The sequence below is a fragment of the Neophocaena asiaeorientalis genome, unplaced genomic scaffold (assembly GCF_003031525.2).
Source record: "Neophocaena asiaeorientalis asiaeorientalis breed wild unplaced genomic scaffold, Neophocaena_asiaeorientalis_V1.1 scaffold130, whole genome shotgun sequence".
In the NCBI taxonomy this organism is placed as follows: Eukaryota; Metazoa; Chordata; class Mammalia; order Artiodactyla; family Phocoenidae; genus Neophocaena; species Neophocaena asiaeorientalis.
The window spans coordinates 11835270-11856286 of NW_020173397.1; the positions used below are offsets into that span (position 1 = coordinate 11835270).

The 21017-nt window shown below is 36.5% G+C and overlaps 1 protein-coding gene across 2 annotated transcripts in view; it reads left to right on the forward strand.

The window, feature by feature from the left end:
• The window catches only part of UBA3 (ubiquitin like modifier activating enzyme 3), a 25979-nt gene extending 5057 nt beyond the window's left edge, over nucleotides 1-20922 (forward strand). The window contains exons 3-17 of one of the 2 annotated variants that reach the window (XM_024747039.1): nucleotides 622-702; nucleotides 4687-4769; nucleotides 7475-7555; nucleotides 11812-11855; nucleotides 12202-12266; nucleotides 12576-12731; nucleotides 13961-14063; nucleotides 14199-14312; nucleotides 17639-17692; nucleotides 18229-18265; nucleotides 18351-18432; nucleotides 19372-19472; nucleotides 19588-19651; nucleotides 19740-19794; nucleotides 20127-20922. In XM_024747039.1, the coding sequence (XP_024602807.1) occupies nucleotides 622-702; nucleotides 4687-4769; nucleotides 7475-7555; nucleotides 11812-11855; nucleotides 12202-12266; nucleotides 12576-12731; nucleotides 13961-14063; nucleotides 14199-14312; nucleotides 17639-17692; nucleotides 18229-18265; nucleotides 18351-18432; nucleotides 19372-19472; nucleotides 19588-19651; nucleotides 19740-19794; nucleotides 20127-20215 (1209 nt within the window). In that variant the 3' untranslated portion in view covers nucleotides 20216-20922. The remainder of the gene's footprint in view (nucleotides 1-621; nucleotides 703-4686; nucleotides 4770-7474; nucleotides 7556-11811; nucleotides 11856-12201; nucleotides 12267-12575; nucleotides 12732-13960; nucleotides 14064-14198; nucleotides 14313-17638; nucleotides 17693-18228; nucleotides 18266-18350; nucleotides 18433-19371; nucleotides 19473-19587; nucleotides 19652-19739; nucleotides 19795-20126) is intronic. The other variant, XM_024747038.1, reaches the window with a different exon arrangement.
• Nucleotides 20923-21017: the final 95 nt, after the last annotated feature.

The following is a 21017-nucleotide window of genomic DNA, read 5'->3' on the forward strand; positions in this document are numbered from 1 at the left end:
TTTGCGGTACGCGGGCCTCTCACTGTTGTGGCCTCTCCCGTTGCGGAGCACAGGCTCTGGATGCGCAGGCTCAGTGGCCATGGCTCACGGGCCCAGCCGCTCTGCAGCATGTGGGATCTTCCCGGTCCGTGTCCGCTGCATCGGCAGGCAGACTCTCAACCACTGCGCCACCAGGGAAGCCCTTGCCTTTTTTCTTTTAAAGACCTCTAAACACCTTATGCAGTGCTTGATCTTCAGTTCTTAAAATTTTTACACTTTTCTATTTGTAAGAAGTCAGTTAAATGAGTTTGATGCTTTCCATCCCTTTCAAAGTTAAAAAAAAAAAAAGACTACTCTTAACTAGGCATAGTTTTTCTTGTTAGAAATACCATTTTAATTTCATACAATAAAAGTCAGTTTAAAAACATTAAAGTTGGAACTCTGAAATCGTTAGGGTTATAGAATTTCTGGTTCTACCTTGTTCATAAATTTAATATAACTTACTAACTACAGAGGCTGTTCTTTATCGTCAGTTGCATTTTTCATGGAAACCTCAGAAGCTATTTTATGGTTTGTTGCTTTATTGATGCTACTTAAGGTTTTTATCAACTAGATTTTAATATGCCTTTTCGTTCTTTACAGTCTCTCCAGTTTTTGTTAGATACGTGTAAAGTTCTAGTCATTGGAGCTGGCGGCTTAGGATGTGAGCTCCTGAAAAATCTGGTAATATAACTATATAATATGAAGTTTTTTCTTTATGATAATTAAACCTTTTTCCTTTTCTGTCATTTCTTTGTTATGATTGTTAACCGTTTCTCCTGAGCCTTTGTTAGATAAGTTTAGCAGGTCAAATTCCAGATAGTAATTAAAACGATGATGTAACTTAACTTTTTAAGCCCTGAAGTCCTCGGCTATAAAGTTGTTAATAGAAATTCTTACTTCTCTTTTCTTCTCTGCTTTTTATCCAACAAATCTTTGTGCTTCCTCTTGCAGAGAGCTCATTAATTCAGTGAAGTAAATAACAAAACTGGTAACTCATATTTAACATGTAATTTCAAAGAATTTATTATTTCTTTTGTCCCTCAAAATAACCCACTTAGGTAGATAGGACACTGTCTCATTTTATATAGAGGGGAGACACAGGTTCAGGGATGTTAAATGACAAGTTTTTTCTGGATTATGGTGATGTACCTGGAATCCAATCCAGGCCATCAGTTCTTAGGTGTTTCACTGAACCATTAGATGATCTAATCATATAGTAACTTTTTAAAGACCATATGGTAGTATACCCATAAAATTTGGGGGAGCTAAGCCTTTTTTTTGGTCAGTCTGTTTTAAATGACTATTGTCTTAAGAGAGGGTACTATTTAGTGAAGCTGTTTCTGTATACTGGTTGGAAATACATACTTTGTGACTTAATTAGTTTCACTGACTTTTAAAAATTAATTAATTTATTCTTTATTTTTGGCAGCATTGGGTCTCCGTTACTGTGCGCGGGCTTTCTCTAGTTGTGGCGAGCGGGGGCTACTCTTCGTTGCGGTGTGCGGGCTTCTCATAGCAGTGGCTTCTCTTGTTGCAGAGCACAGGCTCTAGGCATGCGGGATTCAGTAGTTCTGGTGCGTGGGCTCAGTAGTTGTGGCTTGCGCGCTCTAGAATGCAGTCTCAGTAGTTATGGCACACCGGCTTAGTTGCTCTGCGGCATGTGGGATCTTCCCGGACCAGAGCTTAAACCCCTGTCCCCTGCGTTGGCAGGCGGATTCTTAACCAGGGAATTCCCTGCGTCACCAGGGAATTTCCATTTCATTGACTTCTGATAACTACAGTAGTAGCTCTTTATAAGACTTTATCAGTTTATTTAGCAAAAATGGATAAGGGAAGAATTGATGTGCAGCTGTTGTATGCCAGCCTTATGATTAGTATGTGGGAAAGTAGAAATGCTAGAGTAGGCTTCTTGGAAAATGAAGCAGATAACAGGCAGATGAAGGACCTAAAAAGTCAGCCTTGGGAGCAAAGTTTAAATATAAACAGCCACATTAATTTTGCTAGGAAACACTAACATCGCTCCTAGTGAGACTGCAAAAACTTAATACGCTTCATGGTAGTCGGCTATGCTGGGTTCTGTGGGCATTGTAAGCCATCATGATCTGTGTCCTTAATTTGAAATATCATTGGGAAGACAAGTCTCTCACAAAATAAACAGCAGCATGTATGATATACTCTGTGATAGGGTGCCAAAATGACAGTACCTTATCAGACATAAATACCCTTGCAGCATGAGAACCAAAGGATTTATGGAGGATGGGCAGTGGTTTTGTATGCACAAATTGTATGCACAAATCCCCTAAATAGTTAACTTTTTCCAAAGCTGTTATTTGCAAATGTGATAGATACCAATTTTAAATGTAAAGTAATTGGAGATTAGATCTGAGGAGTAGTCATCCAGCAACTTTAGGAGTGGCCTTGTTATTTATTGCATTGTAATAACCTCTTACTCAAAAAAAGAAGAAAACTGTTTTCGGTTTTACCACTTGTTACTTTGCTTGTTTCACACATAAGTACAAAAGAGATATACATACATGTTTTTTCAATTGATTGTAAGCCCCCCAAAGGCTCATTCTAAAAAAAAGGGTATGACATTAATATTATTGATTGAGCAAATATTTATTCAGCCTCTTTCTCTGTATACCAGTTTTAGATGCCTCTTTCTCTGTATACTGTTTTAGATGCTAAAGTTACAGCATCGAACAAGACAGGTGTTTGTATTTGTGGGGCTTATGTTTTAATGGAAGGGAAAAGACAAGTAAACTATGTAGTATGTCGGATGGTAATAAATGCTATGGAGAAAGGAAGGATGGAAGATATCAATATATAGCCTGGCGGGAAGGGAAAGGGTTCACAAAAAGGTGCTACTTGAGCAAAAAGGTGAGCAAGAACATTCTAGGCAGAGGGAATATCAGGTGCAAAAGCTGTGAAGTGGGAGCATAACTGTTTATGTTCCAGGAGGGCAAGGAGGTCATTATAGCTAAAGCAGAAGTGAGGAAGGAGGGGCATTTTCTAGGAGGATATCAGAGATAATGGGAGGGGCTTGGAGTATCCCAAAAGGCTTGAGGTGCTACTGTAAGAAGTTTGCCTTTTACTCTGAGTCAGGAAGTCATTGGAGAGATTTAAGCAGATGAGTTGACTCGGTCTGGCTTTAACTTGGATCACTGTGGCTGATGTGTTGAGAACAGAGAAGGAAGCTGAGAGGCTGGTTAGAAGGTGCAGTCATCTAGGCAAGAGGTGAGAGTGACTTGGAACAGGATGGTAGTACTGCAGGTGGTGAGAGGTGGTCGGCTTATGGATATGTTTTGAAGATGGAGTCAGCAGGATTTGCTGATGGATTGGTGTGGGACATAAGAGAAGGAGAGCAGTCAAGCATGACATGATAAGGTTTTTGCCCTGAGCAACTGGAAAGATGGAGTTGGCATTCACTGAAGTGAGGGGGGCTGGGCAAAAAACAGATTTGCTGGTTTTGGTGAGCAAGAATGATTGGCTTTGGTTCTGGAAACTGTACAGTTTGAGATACCTGTTAGATGATGCTTTATGTTATGAGATTGTCTGAAATCACCAGAGCTAATAAGCGCAAGGGCACTCCAAATTCTGGCCAGTAAGTTAGGAGTAAAATTCATGAGTGTGGTGAATGGGAAACCAATTTTTAAAAAGTGTTCATATTCTCATGAGTGGGGTGACCAGGTGAAGAACGTGTTTTCAGGAGGGGAATTGATCCACACCCTGGCAAACACTTGAGATGGGTCATGTCAGAGAGACTGAGAGCTGGTCTTTGGAGGTGGCAACGTGGAGGTCACTGATGACCTGACAAGTGTGGTTTTCGGTGGAGTGATGGGAGTGAAAGCTTGTTTACAGCAAGTGCAAGAGTGGACTTTGAGAAAGAAAGTATGGACAACTCTTTTGAGAGTTTCTTGCTATAAAGAGGGGCAGAAAAATGGGGAAATTATTGCCAAGTGATTCAATTTGATTACATAAGTAAACTGACCAAGACCAGAAAAGCATAATTGCTTATTGAGATCTATTTCTTTTTAATCTTTTGCTTCTGCTGGTAAATTTGAACAGTGGTTGTACTGTTAAAATATGTGGCATTATCACTGAAACACAAGAGTTCGTTGCTTTTCTCTAGCTGTTTGATTGCTTGCTCTTGACTCTACTTTTAAGGTATTTCTTTTACACGTGCAGTGTATATACATATGTGTGTGTGTGTTTATAATATAATCTTATAGTTATTCCTGAATGGCGGCATGCTTATGTAAACTAAGATAAAGCTCGTAGGAATTACTTTTAACAATATTCTGAAAAGAAGAGCAAATACAGTTAAGTAGTAAGACTAGTAAAATTAAAATATCTAGCAGCAGCAGCAGCAGCAGCAGGAAAGCAACAAACTTTACAGACGTGTTTATGGGATTATGAAACAACTATAGAAATTTTGAGTTATTCTCTTTTGGATATGGACTGTTTAAAACTGAGTAGTTACACTTTTTTGACCTTTTACAAGAACCCTGAATTTTATGTATCTTGTAAGACTCTTTAACCATTGAAAACGATTGTGCAGAATTTATTATTGAGAATTTGTAGATTTAAGACCATTGAAAAGAAATTTAAAAATTTCAGATGTGAGGAAACTTCGGCTTAATTGGATTTTTTTTATTCCCACAGGCCTTGTCTGGTTTTAGACAGATTCATGTTATAGACATGGACACTATAGATGTTTCCAATCTAAATAGGCAATTTTTATTTAGGTAAGTTTTAATGTCTTATTTTAAAATTGTGATAAGCATTTGAACTTGAGTACATTGCAGTTTAATAATTTTAAAAACCACTGAGAGGATAGCACTAATTTTATTAAGAAAATAACTACTCTCCCATCTTAGGTAAACTTTTGCAGCAAAATTTTGGGCATTCTGGTGAAAGAAGTTTTGTAAGGAAATATATGTTTTTGTTGTTTTTAAGGAAATCTACAAAAGGTGTATGTGATTTTGGGGTGATTGTGCCCTGAAGACAATGAGTGCAGCTCTTTTCTTTCTGTTGATTTCATAAGAGAACCATAACTATGTATTAGGCCCTCGTGAGATATAGTGGTGGGGACTTACGAGCCAAGATTTGAGTGGTGACTCTGGGGCAATGAAGTTGTGACAGTTTGAACTTTTTATAGAAGGGGAAAGAAAATGGTGAGTTAAGGAGAGGAAACCCAGGAGCAAGTGAAATGGAACAAAGAGGGATAATTACCTTAGGCATACATGACATAGAGAAGGTAATCTAAGAGCAGCTTGTTTGAAGTGACTTTAAAAACTGGAAGTAGGCCTTATATGCAGATATGAGGAAAAGTTCATTAATAAATTTTAGTGTGTAGCATTTAGGGGCTTGAATGGCTTAGATAAATGTATCTATTTGTTAATCAAAGAATTATAGATACAGAGAGATAAGGACTTTTTCCCTCTCTCTCTGATGCTTATAGAGTACTGACAGAAAGCACTCAAATAGTTCTAGGTATGCAGGATGAGGTTAGGTTAGCAGAAAAGATAAAATTAAGTTTGTGGAAAATCTTAAAGAGATTGAAGGATGGGTTAAACTAAGTCAAGTTAATGAAGTATTGTAATTGTGTGAACCCTACATTTAACTTTTAAGGTTCTCGTTTGTTTATTTTTTTAAACCTCGAAATTTCTCTTCTCTTGATAGAAAAAGTTTGTGGGCCCTTTCCAGTCTGACAAATTTTTAGTGTATGACTGCTCTAAAAGACACCACTCATTGGGAGATTGGGATTGACATATATACACTAATATGTATAAAATGGATACCTAATAAGAACCTGCTGTATAAAAAAATAAATAAAATAAAATTCAAAAGAAAAAGGAAAAAAAAAGACACCACCAAATTGGTTATTGATAATAGGCCATGCCCTTTAATTTTGGGCTGAAATAATGATTGAAGATCATAATGACAGTTAACATTTGTGGAGTGCTTAGGATATATTAAGTACTTTCTAAGCTCTTTATCTATAGTACCTCTTTTAATCTCAGAGCAAACCCCAGGGTAGGTACTTGTTTTCCAGGTTAGGTGATTAGGCCACAGTGTCCTGCAAGGATGATGTATATAAAAGGCCATTTTGCTCAAAGTGCAGTTTTTAGGTGGAGCAATCTAATCCCCTAATTCTGGAATGATAAAGTTGCAGCTTCCACAGAAACCATCTAGGAGTTCTTTTATTTGGGATCTATTATGAAAGCACATACAATGCACAACCTAAAAGATTCTTGAAACTCTATTTTATCATCTTTACATACCTAAACAGCTCTGTCCAGAGTAGTTGAATGCAGTACTGAAATCAAGTTGCTTGACTTATGCTACAGCCTCTTCTTATTGCAAGTTAGGACAAAGTCAGAATAAAACTCTCATCAGAAAAAAAACCCCAAAAACCTCTTATCAGAAGTTTTGAGTCAAAAAAGCATACTGCTGTATTAGGAGAAAATTGACCTGGTAAAGCATTTTTTTTAATTCCAATTTTAAATAAAATATGATTTCTATTAGGCACGTTGATTTTTTAATATTCATTTATTTTTAAAGTGTTTATTCTGTGCTTAGTAGGAAGGAGTACAAAGAGGTAAGAATATGGTAACTTTCTTCCAGTTGTTCATAGTCTAGTATGATAGACCTATGTATATAACCAAAAATATGTTGTGAAAAAGTAGTAATGAAGAACTTGTTATGTATACATGAGGGAGTGATTTGTTTCTGTGAGGAGAATGAGGAAATATTAGGAAAGAAAATACCATTTGTACTGAGGTTAGAAGAGAGAATTCCTGTCCTTTCCTGTCTGTAGCTATGGTTATTATCTAGGAGTGACCTTTTGAGGTCTTTTAAGTTTTACCTTCTTGAAAATATTGGTAACATTTGCAATTTTAGATAATGCCTTTGGAATTATGCCTTCAAAAACATGGTTATGGCTTCTTATGGGGCACAAAAGTTACTACTTAATCAGCACACATGGGAAGAAGGGGATAAGTGAACGTTCTTGCATCCCTAGGACCTCTCGAATTTATTTCAGCCAAGACCTGCATAGTAACACCTTGAAGTTCTGGGGTTTAGGGCAAATACTTGGAAATCTCTGGATCTGGGATAATTTTTTGCATTGGGAAACACAACAGTGAGAAGTGGCTAGGAAACATGCTGTTATTATGCTTTACCTCAAAAAAAAAAGCACTGTTTATATTTTTACTTAAATACTTAATTAGACTTTTCAATACTTGTAAATACTTAATTTGGAATATCAACAAGGGTTGACATTTAGTGTTGAATGACTAATTTTTCATCAGAAATACTTAGGTAAAAATATTCCTCTAAATAGCCTCCAAATAAACTCACCGTGGATATTTTTATGTGTGAAAGTAGATTATATAGATAATCTAGATTTATATCGTGAATGATAATTTAAATATAATTTTTCCTGTAGGCCTAAAGATGTTGGAAGACCTAAGGCTGAAGTTGCTGCAGAATTTCTAAATGACAGAGTTCCTAATTGCAATGTAGTTCCGTATCCTTTTGACAAATAAATTACTTAATACGTAACTTTTTGAAGCTTTTTATTATTATCATTATACAGGAGATGTTTAACATAGAGAATACAGATAAGCAAAAGGAAAATAAGCAGCAGCAGTGAGCTTATTACTGTGATACCTGCTGGTAACAGTTAAATGTCCTACCAATCTTTTCTTTTTAAGGTTATATAAATTTTATAAATGTAGCCAGTGCCATCATTTATTTTGCCTTATTGCCCTTAATTTCAGTTTCAGTTGCATATCTCCTCTACTAGACTCTTGAGTTCGTAGGTTGGATCCCATTAATCTTTTTTTTAAATAACTTTATTTATTTGATTTTATTATTTATTTTTGGCCGCATTGGGTCTTCATTGCTGCACGCGGGCTTTCTCTAGTTGTGAGCGGGGGCTACTCCTCGCCGTGGTGCACTGGCTTCTCATTGCAGTGGCCTCTCCCATTGCAGAGCACGGGCTCTAGGCTCGTGGGCTTCAGTAGTTGTGGCTCACGCGCTCTAGAGCACAGGCTCGGCGGTTGTGGCACGTGGGCCCAGCTGGTCTGCAGCACGTGGGATCTTCCCGGACCAGGGCTCGAACCTGTGTCCCCTGCATCGGCAGGCGGATTCTTAACCACTGCACCACCAGGGAAGCCCCCCATTAATCTTCATGTTGCCTTATCATAGCAGGCAAAGTAAAGAGTCAGTGTATTATTAGTTAAATGGAAGGTGTGTCAGAGTAAATATATTTTTATAAGAAATATGTTTTAAAAAAGGACTGTTCACACTTTGTTGATTCCCATACCTTTAGATCCAGGGAACTTTTAGTATTTTTTAAATTATTATTTTAATTTTTTTTTTTTTTGCGGTACGCGGGCCTCTCACAGTTGTGGCCTCTCCCGTTGTGGAACACAGGCCCCGGACATGCAGGCTCAGCGGCCATGTCTCACGGGCCTAGCTGCTCCGTGGCATGTGGGATCTTCCCAGACCGGGGCATGAACCCGTGTCCCCTGCATCGGCCTGCGGACTCTGAACCACTGCGCCACCAGGGAAGCCCGGAACTTTTAGTATTTTATAGAAATTTAGGAAATGGGATTTGCTTATGTTGGAAATACCACAGGTACAAAAATCACATACAAAAATCAATTGTATTTCTCTGTACTAGCAGTGAACACATGGAAAGTGAAATTTAAAATACAGTGCCATCTACAACCACTCAAAAAAAGGAGAAATACTTAGGTGTAAAGTTAACAAAATAAGTATGGGTCTTGTATGCTGAATACTGCAAAATACTAATGAAAGAAATCAAAGGAGATCTAAATAATGGAAAGATACTCTGTCTTCAGGAATTGGATGCTTCAGCATACTAAAGATGTCACTTCTCCCCAAATTTGTATACAAGTTTAACATAATTTCTATCAAAATTCCTGCAATTTTTTTTGTTTCTCCAGATGGGATTATTCTAAAATTCATAGAGAAGGGCTAAGGAACACCTAAGATAATACTGAGAAAGAATAAAGTCGGAGGAATCACTAGCCAATTTCAAGAGTTATTATATAGCTACAATAATCAAGAGTGTGTAGTATTGCCAGAGAGATTGGCACAGATCAGCGGAACAGAATAGAGAAACCAGAAATAGCCATGTGCTAATATGGCCGATTTATACTCGACGAAGGTGCAAAAACAATTCACTGGAGGAAGGACAATCTCTTCGCTAAATTCTGTTGGCAAAAAAATGAATCTCAAACATCAAAATTACAAAAATAAACTCAAAATGGATCATAGGTTTAAGTATAAAATGTAAAACTGCAGAACTTTGGAAGATAATGTAGGAGAAAAATCTTTGGGACGTAGGGCTTGATGAAGAGTCCTTAGACCACATTAAAACATGATCCATAAAAGAAAAAAAGTGGTAAATTGAACGTCATCAAAATTAAGAACTTTTACTCTGTGAAGGATCTTGTTAAGAGGATGAACAGATAAGCTACACACTGGGAAATACTTAGGAAGTAGTTATCTGACAAAGGACTCATCAAGAATATGTAAAGAACTTTCATAACTCAAAAGTAAAAAATAAACAGTGCAAATAGAAAATGGACAAAAAATATGAAGAGATATTTTGCTAAAAAAGATAACAAAAGGCACATGAAAGATGTTCAGTATCACTAGCTATAAGAAATCCAAATTATGATCACAATGAGATATTACTACACACCTATTAGGGTAGCTGAAATGAAAAATAATAAATGCTGGCAAAGATACAGAAAAACTGGATTACTTGTACATTGCTGGTGGGAAATATAAAATGGTATAGCCATCTGGAAAATAGTTTGGCTATTTCATAAAAATTTGAATATGTACTTTACATACGACTCAACACTTTCATTCCTGGGCATTTACCCTAGAGAAATGAGTAGTATGTCTACATAAAAACTTGTTCTCAGATGTTCATAGCAGCTGTATTTGCAGTAGCCAAAAACTGGTAACAACCCAGACATCTGTCAGTAGGTGAATTGTTAAACTGTGGTACAGTTAATACCGTATATACAATACACAATTATTGTACTCAGTACAATAATACTGAGCAGTAAAAAAAGAACTAACTAATGAAATACAACTTGGTTGGATATCAAGAGCATTATGCTGAATGAAAAATGCCAATCTTAAAACGTCATATATTGTATGTTTGCATTTTTATAGCCTTCTTCAAATGACAAAATTATGGAGATGGAGAACAAATTAGTGATTGCCAGGGATTAGGCGTGGTGGAAGGGATAGGTGTGACTATAAAGGGGTAGCAGGAGGGAGATATTTTTGGTGATGGTATAGTTGTTTATCTTAATTGTGGTGGCTACACATATCTACATGTGTTTAAATGACAGAACTTTACACACACGTTGTACCTGTGTTACATTTGTGGTTTTGATATTGTACTATAGTTACATACGATGTAACTGTTGGGGGAAGCCAGGTGAAAGAAATATGGGACACCTGTGTACTATCTCTGCAAAAATAAAAAGTTTAAAACTGCAAATTCAGGTCCATATAGGGAGAAAGATGGGGGGAAAAGTGTGCACACTCTTTGTCTACCCCCATTATTAAGATCTGGGAAACTTTAGGTATTTTGTAGAAATCCAGGAGGTGGGATTCCTTGGTCTGGCTCCTGCGTCTCCAATTTTTGTTCTTCCAGTGTTTGCTCTGGTTCTCTTTTGACCTTTTCTAGCTGTTCTAGCTGCAGCTTATGCCTCTTGTTTGCCTGGCATTCAAAAGGAACAGAGGTCTGAGTGGGTGAGGGCTAGAATTGAATGTATTTTTTATAACTTTATTTGTAGGCCAGAATAAAAAAATCTAGGGCAGACATATGTATTGTCCCTCTTTTCTCCATTTTGCTTTCTAAAATATGTAATGCATGATTTGTTTTAGGGGAGTGTAATTTATATGTTACTAAACAAATTTGCTTCATTTGAAAAATTAAAAAAATTTTTTTTAGCATATATATGCTGTTCAAATGTTAGCTACTGTGATTCACACCCACAGCCAATTTTGAATGGGGTTCCCTTGGCACCCTCCAGGCTGGGGAAGCCTGCAGATATGGTGTGGGTTGGGTAAAAAGAGAGTCTTGGAAAACTGAGTTAAATGAGGCAGAAAATTCATCTCTCCCCCTCTCCAAGGGAAAAAAACCAATAACAAATCACTAGCACCTGAAAAAGCTATTGGAAACATGTTTTCTAAAAATTAGCTTTGCAGTAACTTTTTTTTAAATTGACTATATCTGACATACAACAGTGTATAAACTTAAGGTGTACAATGTGTTAATTTGTGCAGTAAATTGACTTCTAAAATCCCCTTTCTAAATGGGAACTATAATGTGCCTGTTCCCTTCACTAAACAAATGTTTATTGCCTCTCTGCTTGGTGCTGGTGGTTGAAGGTACACATTCTGTTTTCCCAGGGCTTATGGTTTTATATAAGAACTGAAGCAGAGTAGAAAGTATAACAGAGACACAGTTACAATGATATGGAGGTTTGGAGATGAGAGAAACTACTCTATGTGGTTACGGGAGAGTAGTGTTTAGAAAAAAGGTTTTTCATGGAGTGGGATTGTGTTCATTTTGTCAGATTCCTTGAATTCCCCTGCTTTGAACATTGATGACTTATGTCTTGTTTTAAATATACATTTATAATTTGATCCTTATAGAATTGTTGAATTCATTTTGCAAGTTAAAAATTTAGCAGCTTAAGTTCCTTTACTTATGTTCAGACATTTCAACAAGATTCAGGATTTTAACGACACTTTCTATCGACGTAAGTTTTCCACTTGAAATTAAATTCTCACTAAATTCTTACTATTTTTTAGTTGCTGTCTGTTTGAAGATTGCTAGCTATTTGAAGCCTGTTTCTTTATTTGCTTTCATTTCTTGGTGTTGGCTTTTCAGGAATGTTGTTGACTGAAAAGAGAATGGCACCGTTTTAATTCTTAGTTGGCACCATTAGGTGCATTTTTATATGCTCTCTTGAGGAAGGATTACTCAAGGAGTAGAAGCTGTGTGTTTTATAATGAAAAATGGTTTTTTGTTTGTTTCTTAGAAATTGTGACTTATTTCGTGCAGCAGCATTTTAAAAAAGTTAACTTGCATTTTTTTTCTTGTAGAATTTCATATAATTGTATGTGGACTGGATTCTGTCATAGCCAGAAGATGGATAAATGGCATGCTGGTAAAGACTTAGTGTTTTTACAGTTCTCTGAAGTTCTTCCTGCTGCTCTTAACGTACTAAAAATGAGACTTTTGTGTCATATTTTTGAAAAATCAGAGTTTATTCAATTTTCAGTAATAGGTGTAGTTCACTGTTTATTGCCAGTCATGAATTTTCAGGTGAGGATGTAAATTGCTACTAATGTAATCCCTTGGTTTGTTATATTATTACTCAGTAATGTGGTTGATTTACAGAATTACTAGATCGCATTTCCCTTTTTTTGAATTCTTATCCCCCTCTCCTTATAAGCCCTTCAAATAATTTTCCTAGATATCTCTTCTAAATTATGAAGATGGTGTATTAGATCCAAGCTCCATTGTCCCTTTGATAGATGGGGGGACAGAAGGTTTTAAAGGAAATGCCCGGGTGATTCTGCCTGGAATGACTGCTTGTGTTGAATGCACACTGGAACTGTACCCACCACAGGTAATCACAAAAGCACCCACATCTGTTTTATAGTATCTTGGGGTAGAATAGGGATTGAATTATTAAGACTAGTCAATATTTAGGATTTTTTAAAAAATTTATTTATTTTTAGCTGCATTGGGTCTTTATTGCTGCGTGTGGGCTTTCTCTCATCCTGAGTGGGGGCTACTCTTTGTTTTGGTGCATGGGCTTCTCAGTGTGGTGGCTTCTCTTGTTGAGGAGCACGGGCTCTAGGTGTGCAGGCTTCAGTAGTTGTGGCACGTGGGCTCAGTAGTTGTGGCTCGTGGGCTCTAGAGCGCAGGCTCAGTAGTTGTGGCGCACGGGCTTAGTTGCTCTGCGGCATGTGGAATCTTCCCGGACCAGGGCTCGAACCCGTGTCCTCTGCATTGGAAGGTGGATTCTTAACCACTGTGCCACCAGGGAAGCCCTAAGATTTTTAATTAGGGGTCCACGGTGCCACCAGGGAAGCCCTAGGATTTTCAATTAGGGGTAACCATATTTTAAAAATCATGCTAAGAAGAAAGATGATAAAATATGAAGTTTTGCTGTGTTTGAGGAAAGATATAATATAGACTGAATATCATCATTTTGATACTGTTCTCATAATTCATTTGTATTGTTTTTTTATTTGGAGAGTAGAGATCAAGAGATCAATTACAAAGTTATATGTTGGGATAGAGCTGTTATCTATTTTCTTTGGTCTTTGCCTGTATTGTTTCAGGGAGATAAAGATACCAGGGATAAGAATGATATTTCTAAAGATGGGGCTCTTTAATTTACATACCCACTTTAAAGGGCATTTAGAATTTTGATTTATAAATATAAATAACTTTATTAGTATCTACTTGGAATTGATTTAACTGTGAATTTATTTTTATTTTGGCTAATTTTATATCTTCAGATATGAATATTAGGTAAACATAATAGAGTATTCATATTTGAGAATTTATTCAGCCCTTCCTTCCCATGTTCTAACAAAGCTTAAATTTATATACTTTGTAAATATAGGGCAACCCTATTTTTTTAGGCAGATCAAATTAAGTGAAGTGACTCAGATCCTCTGTGTTAGTTTCAGAAGCATTCTTAATGATATAAAATGTTTTCTTTCTGTAAGTAGAAGGCTAGGATGAATTATAAGAAAGTGTTACAAACTAGATCATAACTAGAAGTTACATTTTAAAGTAATTTCTTGTTTAAAATCCACTAAAAAAGGCAAACTGTGATTTTAGGTTAATTTTCCTATGTGCACCATTGCATCGATGCCCAGGCTACCAGAACACTGTATTGAATATGTAAGGATATTGCAGTGGCCTAAGGAGCAGCCTTTTGGAGGTAATAAACCTATTTTCATAATCCAGAATTACATAAAATGTTTGTCTATATTATTTATTTGGATAATTACATTAAAAATAAGTTGATTTATGTTTACACGTTTCTGTCTTCCCTTCCTTTTTTTTCCTCTGACAGAAGGGGTTCCATTAGACGGCGATGATCCTGATCATATTCAGTGGATTTTCCAAAAATCCCTGGAGAGAGCATCACAATATAACATTAGGGGTATTACGTATAGACTCACTCAAGGTAAGTTAGTGAATTGTCGTAAATTATGATTTTAGGATGATCCCTTTTTCAGGAGGTGGGATGCCTTGGGGGAAATAATTGATGTGATTTCAGATAGTACTATCCATTTGGGATTCAGTAAAGGTGCCCCAAATTTGGTAGGAGGGAACTGAGTTTGCTAGAATCCATACTACTTCTTAACTAGAAGGAATTTAATAAAATTATTGAATCTTATTTACTTAGGGTTGGAAGAGGCCCTAAATCATCCCGGTCGAGCCATTTATTCACTTCATCTTTTGCTGAAGAGCAATTTATCCCTTCCTGGGGCAGTCTATTTCACATTTGGACAGTATTGTTAAGACAATTCTTCTGTACATTGAGCAGAAATCTCCATCTTTAGTGTGGTCTGAGTATTGTCCCAGAGTATGCCGCATATACATTTAATTCTCTTTTAAGTAATAGCCCTTAACGTATTGAACCCTCCAAATCATTATCGCTCCCATCAACCTTCCTAGTTCCTTTAACCCTTTGACAAGTTTCATGACTCAAGTTCCCATCATGTTTTTTTCTAACCATATTTTAGTTATCCATACTTCTCTTAACTATCCAGGTGAGAATTCAGTGCTCTAGGATGGGTCGTATGATAAACTTCTGATCATTGATGCAATCTTAGAGGAGAGCAGACTTTTTTAGTTTTTGTTGTTGTTTACATTGATGCTCTACTTTTGATTCTTTCAGGTTACTGCCAGTTAAAAGCTGGAAGTTTTCTCCACATATACAATTGCTAAGCCACATCTCCCTATTACAGATTTGGCAGTTATGGGGGGTGCTGGTTTTTTCTTTTATACTCCAGTATAGGTCCTTATAAGTTTATTCTTAAATTCAACTGGCTTTTCTCTCTTTATACATGTATATTCTTTTATGCCTGCCAACTTGTGTATTTTTAGCTTCATATCACTTGTTGTTTTGCTAATCATATCCTTTATCTCTCTTCCAAATAATTAATTAAAAAATTTAACAAGACTAAACTAGCTGAGAACAGACATCTGAATCATACTTTTGGTCAGGCCCGTTTAGATTTATCTCCTTCTGTTGATCATAGCTTCTTGAGTACCTCATGTTTCTTTGTCTTGTTCACAAGGATGTCACGAAAGGCCTTTCCAGATGCTCTCCAGAAGCCTATCCTCCACATTTCCTTGGGTTGCAAAGCTAGTCACAGTAACTAAGTCCTGTGACTTGTCTCAGTGAACAATTATAATGTTCAGTTTTAGTGATCACTGTTTCCTAATGTAGATACTCTCAGTTCACCCTTCCTAGAATTTTGTCCAAGATCATCAGGTTCACCAGAAAGAGCTTTGTCTTTGTGAAAATCTGCCATTTCTCTCCTGTGATTATTTCCTTATGTTTACTAATATTCTGGTTGGTCATTTGAAAATTCCATCCTTATACACTCCTTGTTGCTCTTATACACTCCTTGTTCCCCTCTTCTGACCTGCTTTGTTCCCAAGCCTGATCCCACCTTAGAGCTTTAATACTCCTGATCCTAACACCTGGAATGCTCTTCCTTGGATGCCCCTCAGGGTTGGCTGCTTATCCCTCAGGTATGAACTGCACCATTCCCTGATCATTCAACTGAAAATGCCTTCTAAGCCATTCACTATTTTACCTTTTCATAATTGCTCAGAGCTAATGGTAGCCTTGTTTTTCTATGCGAAGAATATTTCATACTTACACTCTAATTCATCCCTGTTCTGGGGGCCTTTGCCCTTGGTGTTTACTCTACAGAATTGCTCTTTCCCCAGGTCATTGCATGGCTGGGTCTTTCTCATGGTTTAGATTTCAGCTCACATTATCACCTCCCCAAGGAGGTCTTCCCTGACCATCCAGTCTAATGGACTCCTCCATCACTGTAAGAGCAGATAATTTTTTTTTTTACTGCTCCTCTGTTCAACACCTAGAACAGTGTCTGGCATATAGTGCACATTTATTTGCTAATTGTTTGAATTAAAAAATGAATTCTCTTTGTCCTGATCAGGAACTATATAAACTCATTTCAATATGTAGTCTCAATTATCCTTCCATACCTTTTAGGAAGGCTTGGTGTGTACTTCTCAGCCTGAGGATGGAGGGCCTTGACAAGGAGTACAGAAGCCAAATTGGAAGTGAAGTCCAGATTTTTTGAAAAGGGGTGGGGGACAGGGGCGTATCTTTATCATTTTCACATTGCTTTTATTGGACAGCATCTCTTCAACTCCTCCCTGTTTGTGACTACCTGTTCCTTCTTCCAGTACGTCCTGCTCTATGTGGTTCACTGGAGAGCTTCCAGTAATCATGAGGTTAGCTCCTCCCTATTTCTTCTTTCAGAATTAACTTTTTAAAACAGCTTTCCAAACTTAACTGCCTTCCTTTCGCGCCTTCTTAGATATTTCCCTTTCTTTGAAGTTTTTAAAACCCGCCTACACCTGAAGTCTTGGGAACACATCTTTCAGGGCTGTCTCACGCTCTAAGATAATATGGCTACTTTTCTCTGAATTTTTGCTTTTCTAAAATGAACAGTACAAATATAGTTACAGAATGTTTATTTTGTACTTAAAAAAACGGTTTCAGGTGGGGCTTTGTTCATTCCTAATTTGCGGATACTGATAAGAAAAAAGTGGGGTAGAAATAGAGAACTGCGTTTAATATTTTGTGTAGTCCATATTGTAGAGTGAAACAAAATGATTAGGCACAGTTTTTATTTGTTTTGAATTTTTGTGAATAGAACAGCTAAAACTATTAGATGAGGAAAAATTAGGTAACTGTTATTCTCCTGCTTCATTTTACTCAAAGCTTACTTATAAAATATAGTATACTGTATCGGCTAAAGTTATGCACTTTAGGGCAGAGCTGGGTTCATATACCCCCCCATCACTTGTGAGGTGTATAGCTGTGGATGTTGTTAATTTCTCTCAACCTCATTTTCCTTATCTTTAAAATCAGAGTGATAAGACTAACATGATGTTATAAAAATTCCATAATTTTTTATTTAATCTTCATACTGTTCCTGGAGCAAAATAAACACTCTAATTTTTAGCAGTTATTAATATATTATTGTCTCATCTTTATATGAAACAGTGTGAAGAATTTACTATTCTTTCCTACTGTAACTCGCTTAAGTTTCTGAACATGACAGAAAATAATGTGAATGTGAAAGAAGGTTGTTTCATTGTTAAGCTTAAGTCTATTTTCTGACCTGAAAGCCCGAAAAATCAAGTTATGGAAAATGATATTAAATCATCATATTGTCTAATTTAAGATACCTACTTTTTAAAAGAAATGACCACATTTTAATCAGTATATTTTTTCAGGGGTAGTAAAACGAATCATTCCTGCAGTAGCTTCCACAAATGCAGTCATTGCAGGTGAGGAAAAATGGCCACTACTTAATTTTGTTTTCTTTCCTTCAGGTTTTGATTCAATGCCTAAATTGATATTTCTGCAGCTACTTGATCTCAGAAAACTGGTGTTCTGGGAATTTGATTATCTTCTTGGGTGGATGTTGGTATAATCAAGCTGCCCCCAAAACCACAAAACAAGCTATTGGACCCTTTATATATTTTTTCTTACATTATATCATAGATAAAGTGCTCTGTAATAAGGGGACATTTTAGTGCCATTTCTTTGTAATCAGTGTAACAGGCTGCACGGTAATCTGAAGAAGAGGGAGGAAAACATGAGGTGGTACTCTATCATTTAGAGTATACAAAACAAATATAAAATGTTACTTTCTCAGTTTTTACAAATAAGAGTGTTTATGTAATTTTCTGTCTACTTATTTTGTAATCAATAACCTTGTAAATTTATCTGTACTGATTTATAACTGACTTTTTAAAAACTTCTAATTTTAAATGTCTAATTTTCATTGAGTTAAAGCACCTTTATTTTCTCTCCGCTTTAGCTGTGTGTGCCACTGAGGTTTTTAAAATAGCCACAAGGTAATGGGTTTCATTTTTAATATATTTGTAAATCTGTGTTTTGATCTGGCTCAATTACATAAGAATGAACATTTTTTCATTACAGTGCATATATTCCCCTTAATAATTACTTGGTATTCAATGATGTAGATGGACTGTACACGTACACATTTGAAGCAGAGAGAAAGGTTAGTAATAGTATACTAATGAAAACTTTTTTTTTTTTTTTGTGGTACGCGGGCCTCTCACTGTTGCGGTCTTTCCCGTTGCGGAGCACAGGCTCCGGACGCGCAGGCTCAGCGGCCATGGCTCACGGGCATAGCCGCTCCGCGGCATGTGGGATCTTCCCGGACCGGGGCACGAACCCGTGTCCCCTGCATCGGCAGGCGGACTCTCAACCACTGCGCCACCAGGGAAGCCCGTGAAAACTTTTTTGATCATGCATATTTATTTATTTATTTATTTATTTATTATTTAAAAAAAATTATTTATCTTTGGCTGTGTTGGGTCTTCACTGCTGTGCGCGGGCCTTCTCTAGTTGCCACAAGCGGGGGGTGCTCTTCGTTGCAGTGTGTGGGCCTCTCATTGCGCTGGCTTCTCTTGTTGCAGAGCACAGGTTCTAGGCACGTGGGCTTCAGTAGTTGTGGCGCGTGGGCTCAGTAGTTGTGGCTCACGGGCTCTAGAGCGCACGCTCAGTAGTTGTGGCGCACGGGCTTAGTTGCTCTGCTCCACGGCATGTGAGACTTCCCGGACGAGGGCTCAAAACCATGTCCCCTGCATTGGCAGGCGGGTTCTTAACCACTGTGCCACCAGGGAAGTCCCTGATTTTTAAATATTAATTACTGGCTGGAAATGTGAATGAAATTGCCCACACCCTTTCTAAGTATTTTCTAACTTCCAGAACCGTACTTATATATCTTTTGTAATACTGTATCCTGAAATAAATACTGTATAGCAAAATAATTTAGGAAAAATGGCCCTTTAGGAAAAGCAGGTTTTAAAACATAAAAATTTGTTCATAGGGAATATGCATGATTATTAAAACAACTTGATTTTCATTTCCTCATTATAAAGAGACTGTTATTGGTACATGTGCCACTGTGATTTGTGTTTTATTTTATATCTAGGAAAACTGCCCAGCCTGTAGCCAGCTTCCTCAAAACATTCAGTTTTCTCCATCAGCTAAACTGCAGGAGGTTTTGGATTATCTAACCAATAGTGCTTCTCTGTAAGTGTTCAAGTCTTTTGTTATGTTGTAGAAGAAGTTTTGTGACTTTAAAACTTTAAAAACTAGGATTGTTTTTTAAAAAGTGATCTTTGACTTTGTTTTTCTTATAATTTAGGCAGATGAAATCTCCAGCTATCACAGCCACATTAGAGGGAAAAAATAGAACACTTTACTTACAGGTGATCAGTGTTCAGTTTTTATTTTTTTCCACAAAATTATATTAAAAGTTTAATTTCACTTAATGTGCTTTACATTATTGTTTTCTAGTCAGTAACCTCTATTGAAGAACGAACAAGGCCAAATCTCACCAAGACATTGAAAGGTATTTTAAATGAGTATATTTACTAATACTAATCAATTTCTTCTTTTTTTTCCAGTAAAAGTAATAAATGCCTCTTCTAGATTTGCTTTTAATGCTTTTAAATGGTGCTACTATCCTACTTATATCTTTAGTAACATTAATAGAGTTTATTGCTCTTTTAGTAGAATATTAAAAAATCTCTAGGAAATCAAATATAATACTACCTTGATTAAATAAAGAGAACTGGATTTTGATCTTTATCTAGCCCAGGATTCTTTATAGTTTGTATATGTGTGTATTATCTATTTTGTTGAGTTTTTTTGCTTCGGTTAATTGTATATTTTTTCTTTTAGAATTGGGACTCGTTGATGGGCAAGAACTGGCAGTTGCTGATGTCACTACACCACAGACTGTACTGTTCAAACTTCATTTTACTTCTTAAGGAAAGGAAATCTGCACATAATAGAAAACTCATGAAAATATTATACTTCTTGGATGCTAAGAAATTTAATAGATGTCATTTTTAGCATTAGTGTTGCTGGAATTTGATTTTTTTTTTTATAATGAGCCACTGTTTTTTAACTTTGTAACTTTCCCTTGAAGACAGAATTTCGGGGTTGGTGCTTGTCAGCATTTTCATTAGTAATATGGAAAATGGTGCCTGGAGAGAGAGATTATGAGCAAATGTATTGCTTCTTTTAGAGGAGGAGGCAAACGCCCTCTTGTATATGAATTTTGTTATGGTCAAAGAATGTATTCTTCAGTTTTCATTTGAGCACCCACATATACAAAATATGTCCCTTTTAAAAAATAAGAAAATTAAGTTTTAAATAACATTAAATACTACAGCCTGACGTCTAGAGCATATTGAACATAGCCTACTTCTTGCTTGATCTAATATTCACTTAATTGTGGCTGTCCAAATGAATACTATTGCAAAAGTTATCTTGTCCGTAATAATTTGTAAATGGTGTTATAGCCGAATACCTGTGCATGGAAATGGGAAGTATTTTCGTGTGTTTACTTGCAGTGCCATAGAAGCCAGTATGCCCAACATTAAAGCCAAGACATGGATGTTAAAAGAGTTTAATGTTTAAACAGTTATCACTGATGCTTTCACACTATTTATTAATAAAATCATATATTGTCTATTTTTCTCACTGAAATTTTATAAAGTATATTAAGGATAGTAAGTAGTTCTGTAGTAAGGTAGAAATAATTTTTAAATATGTAGCAGATTTACT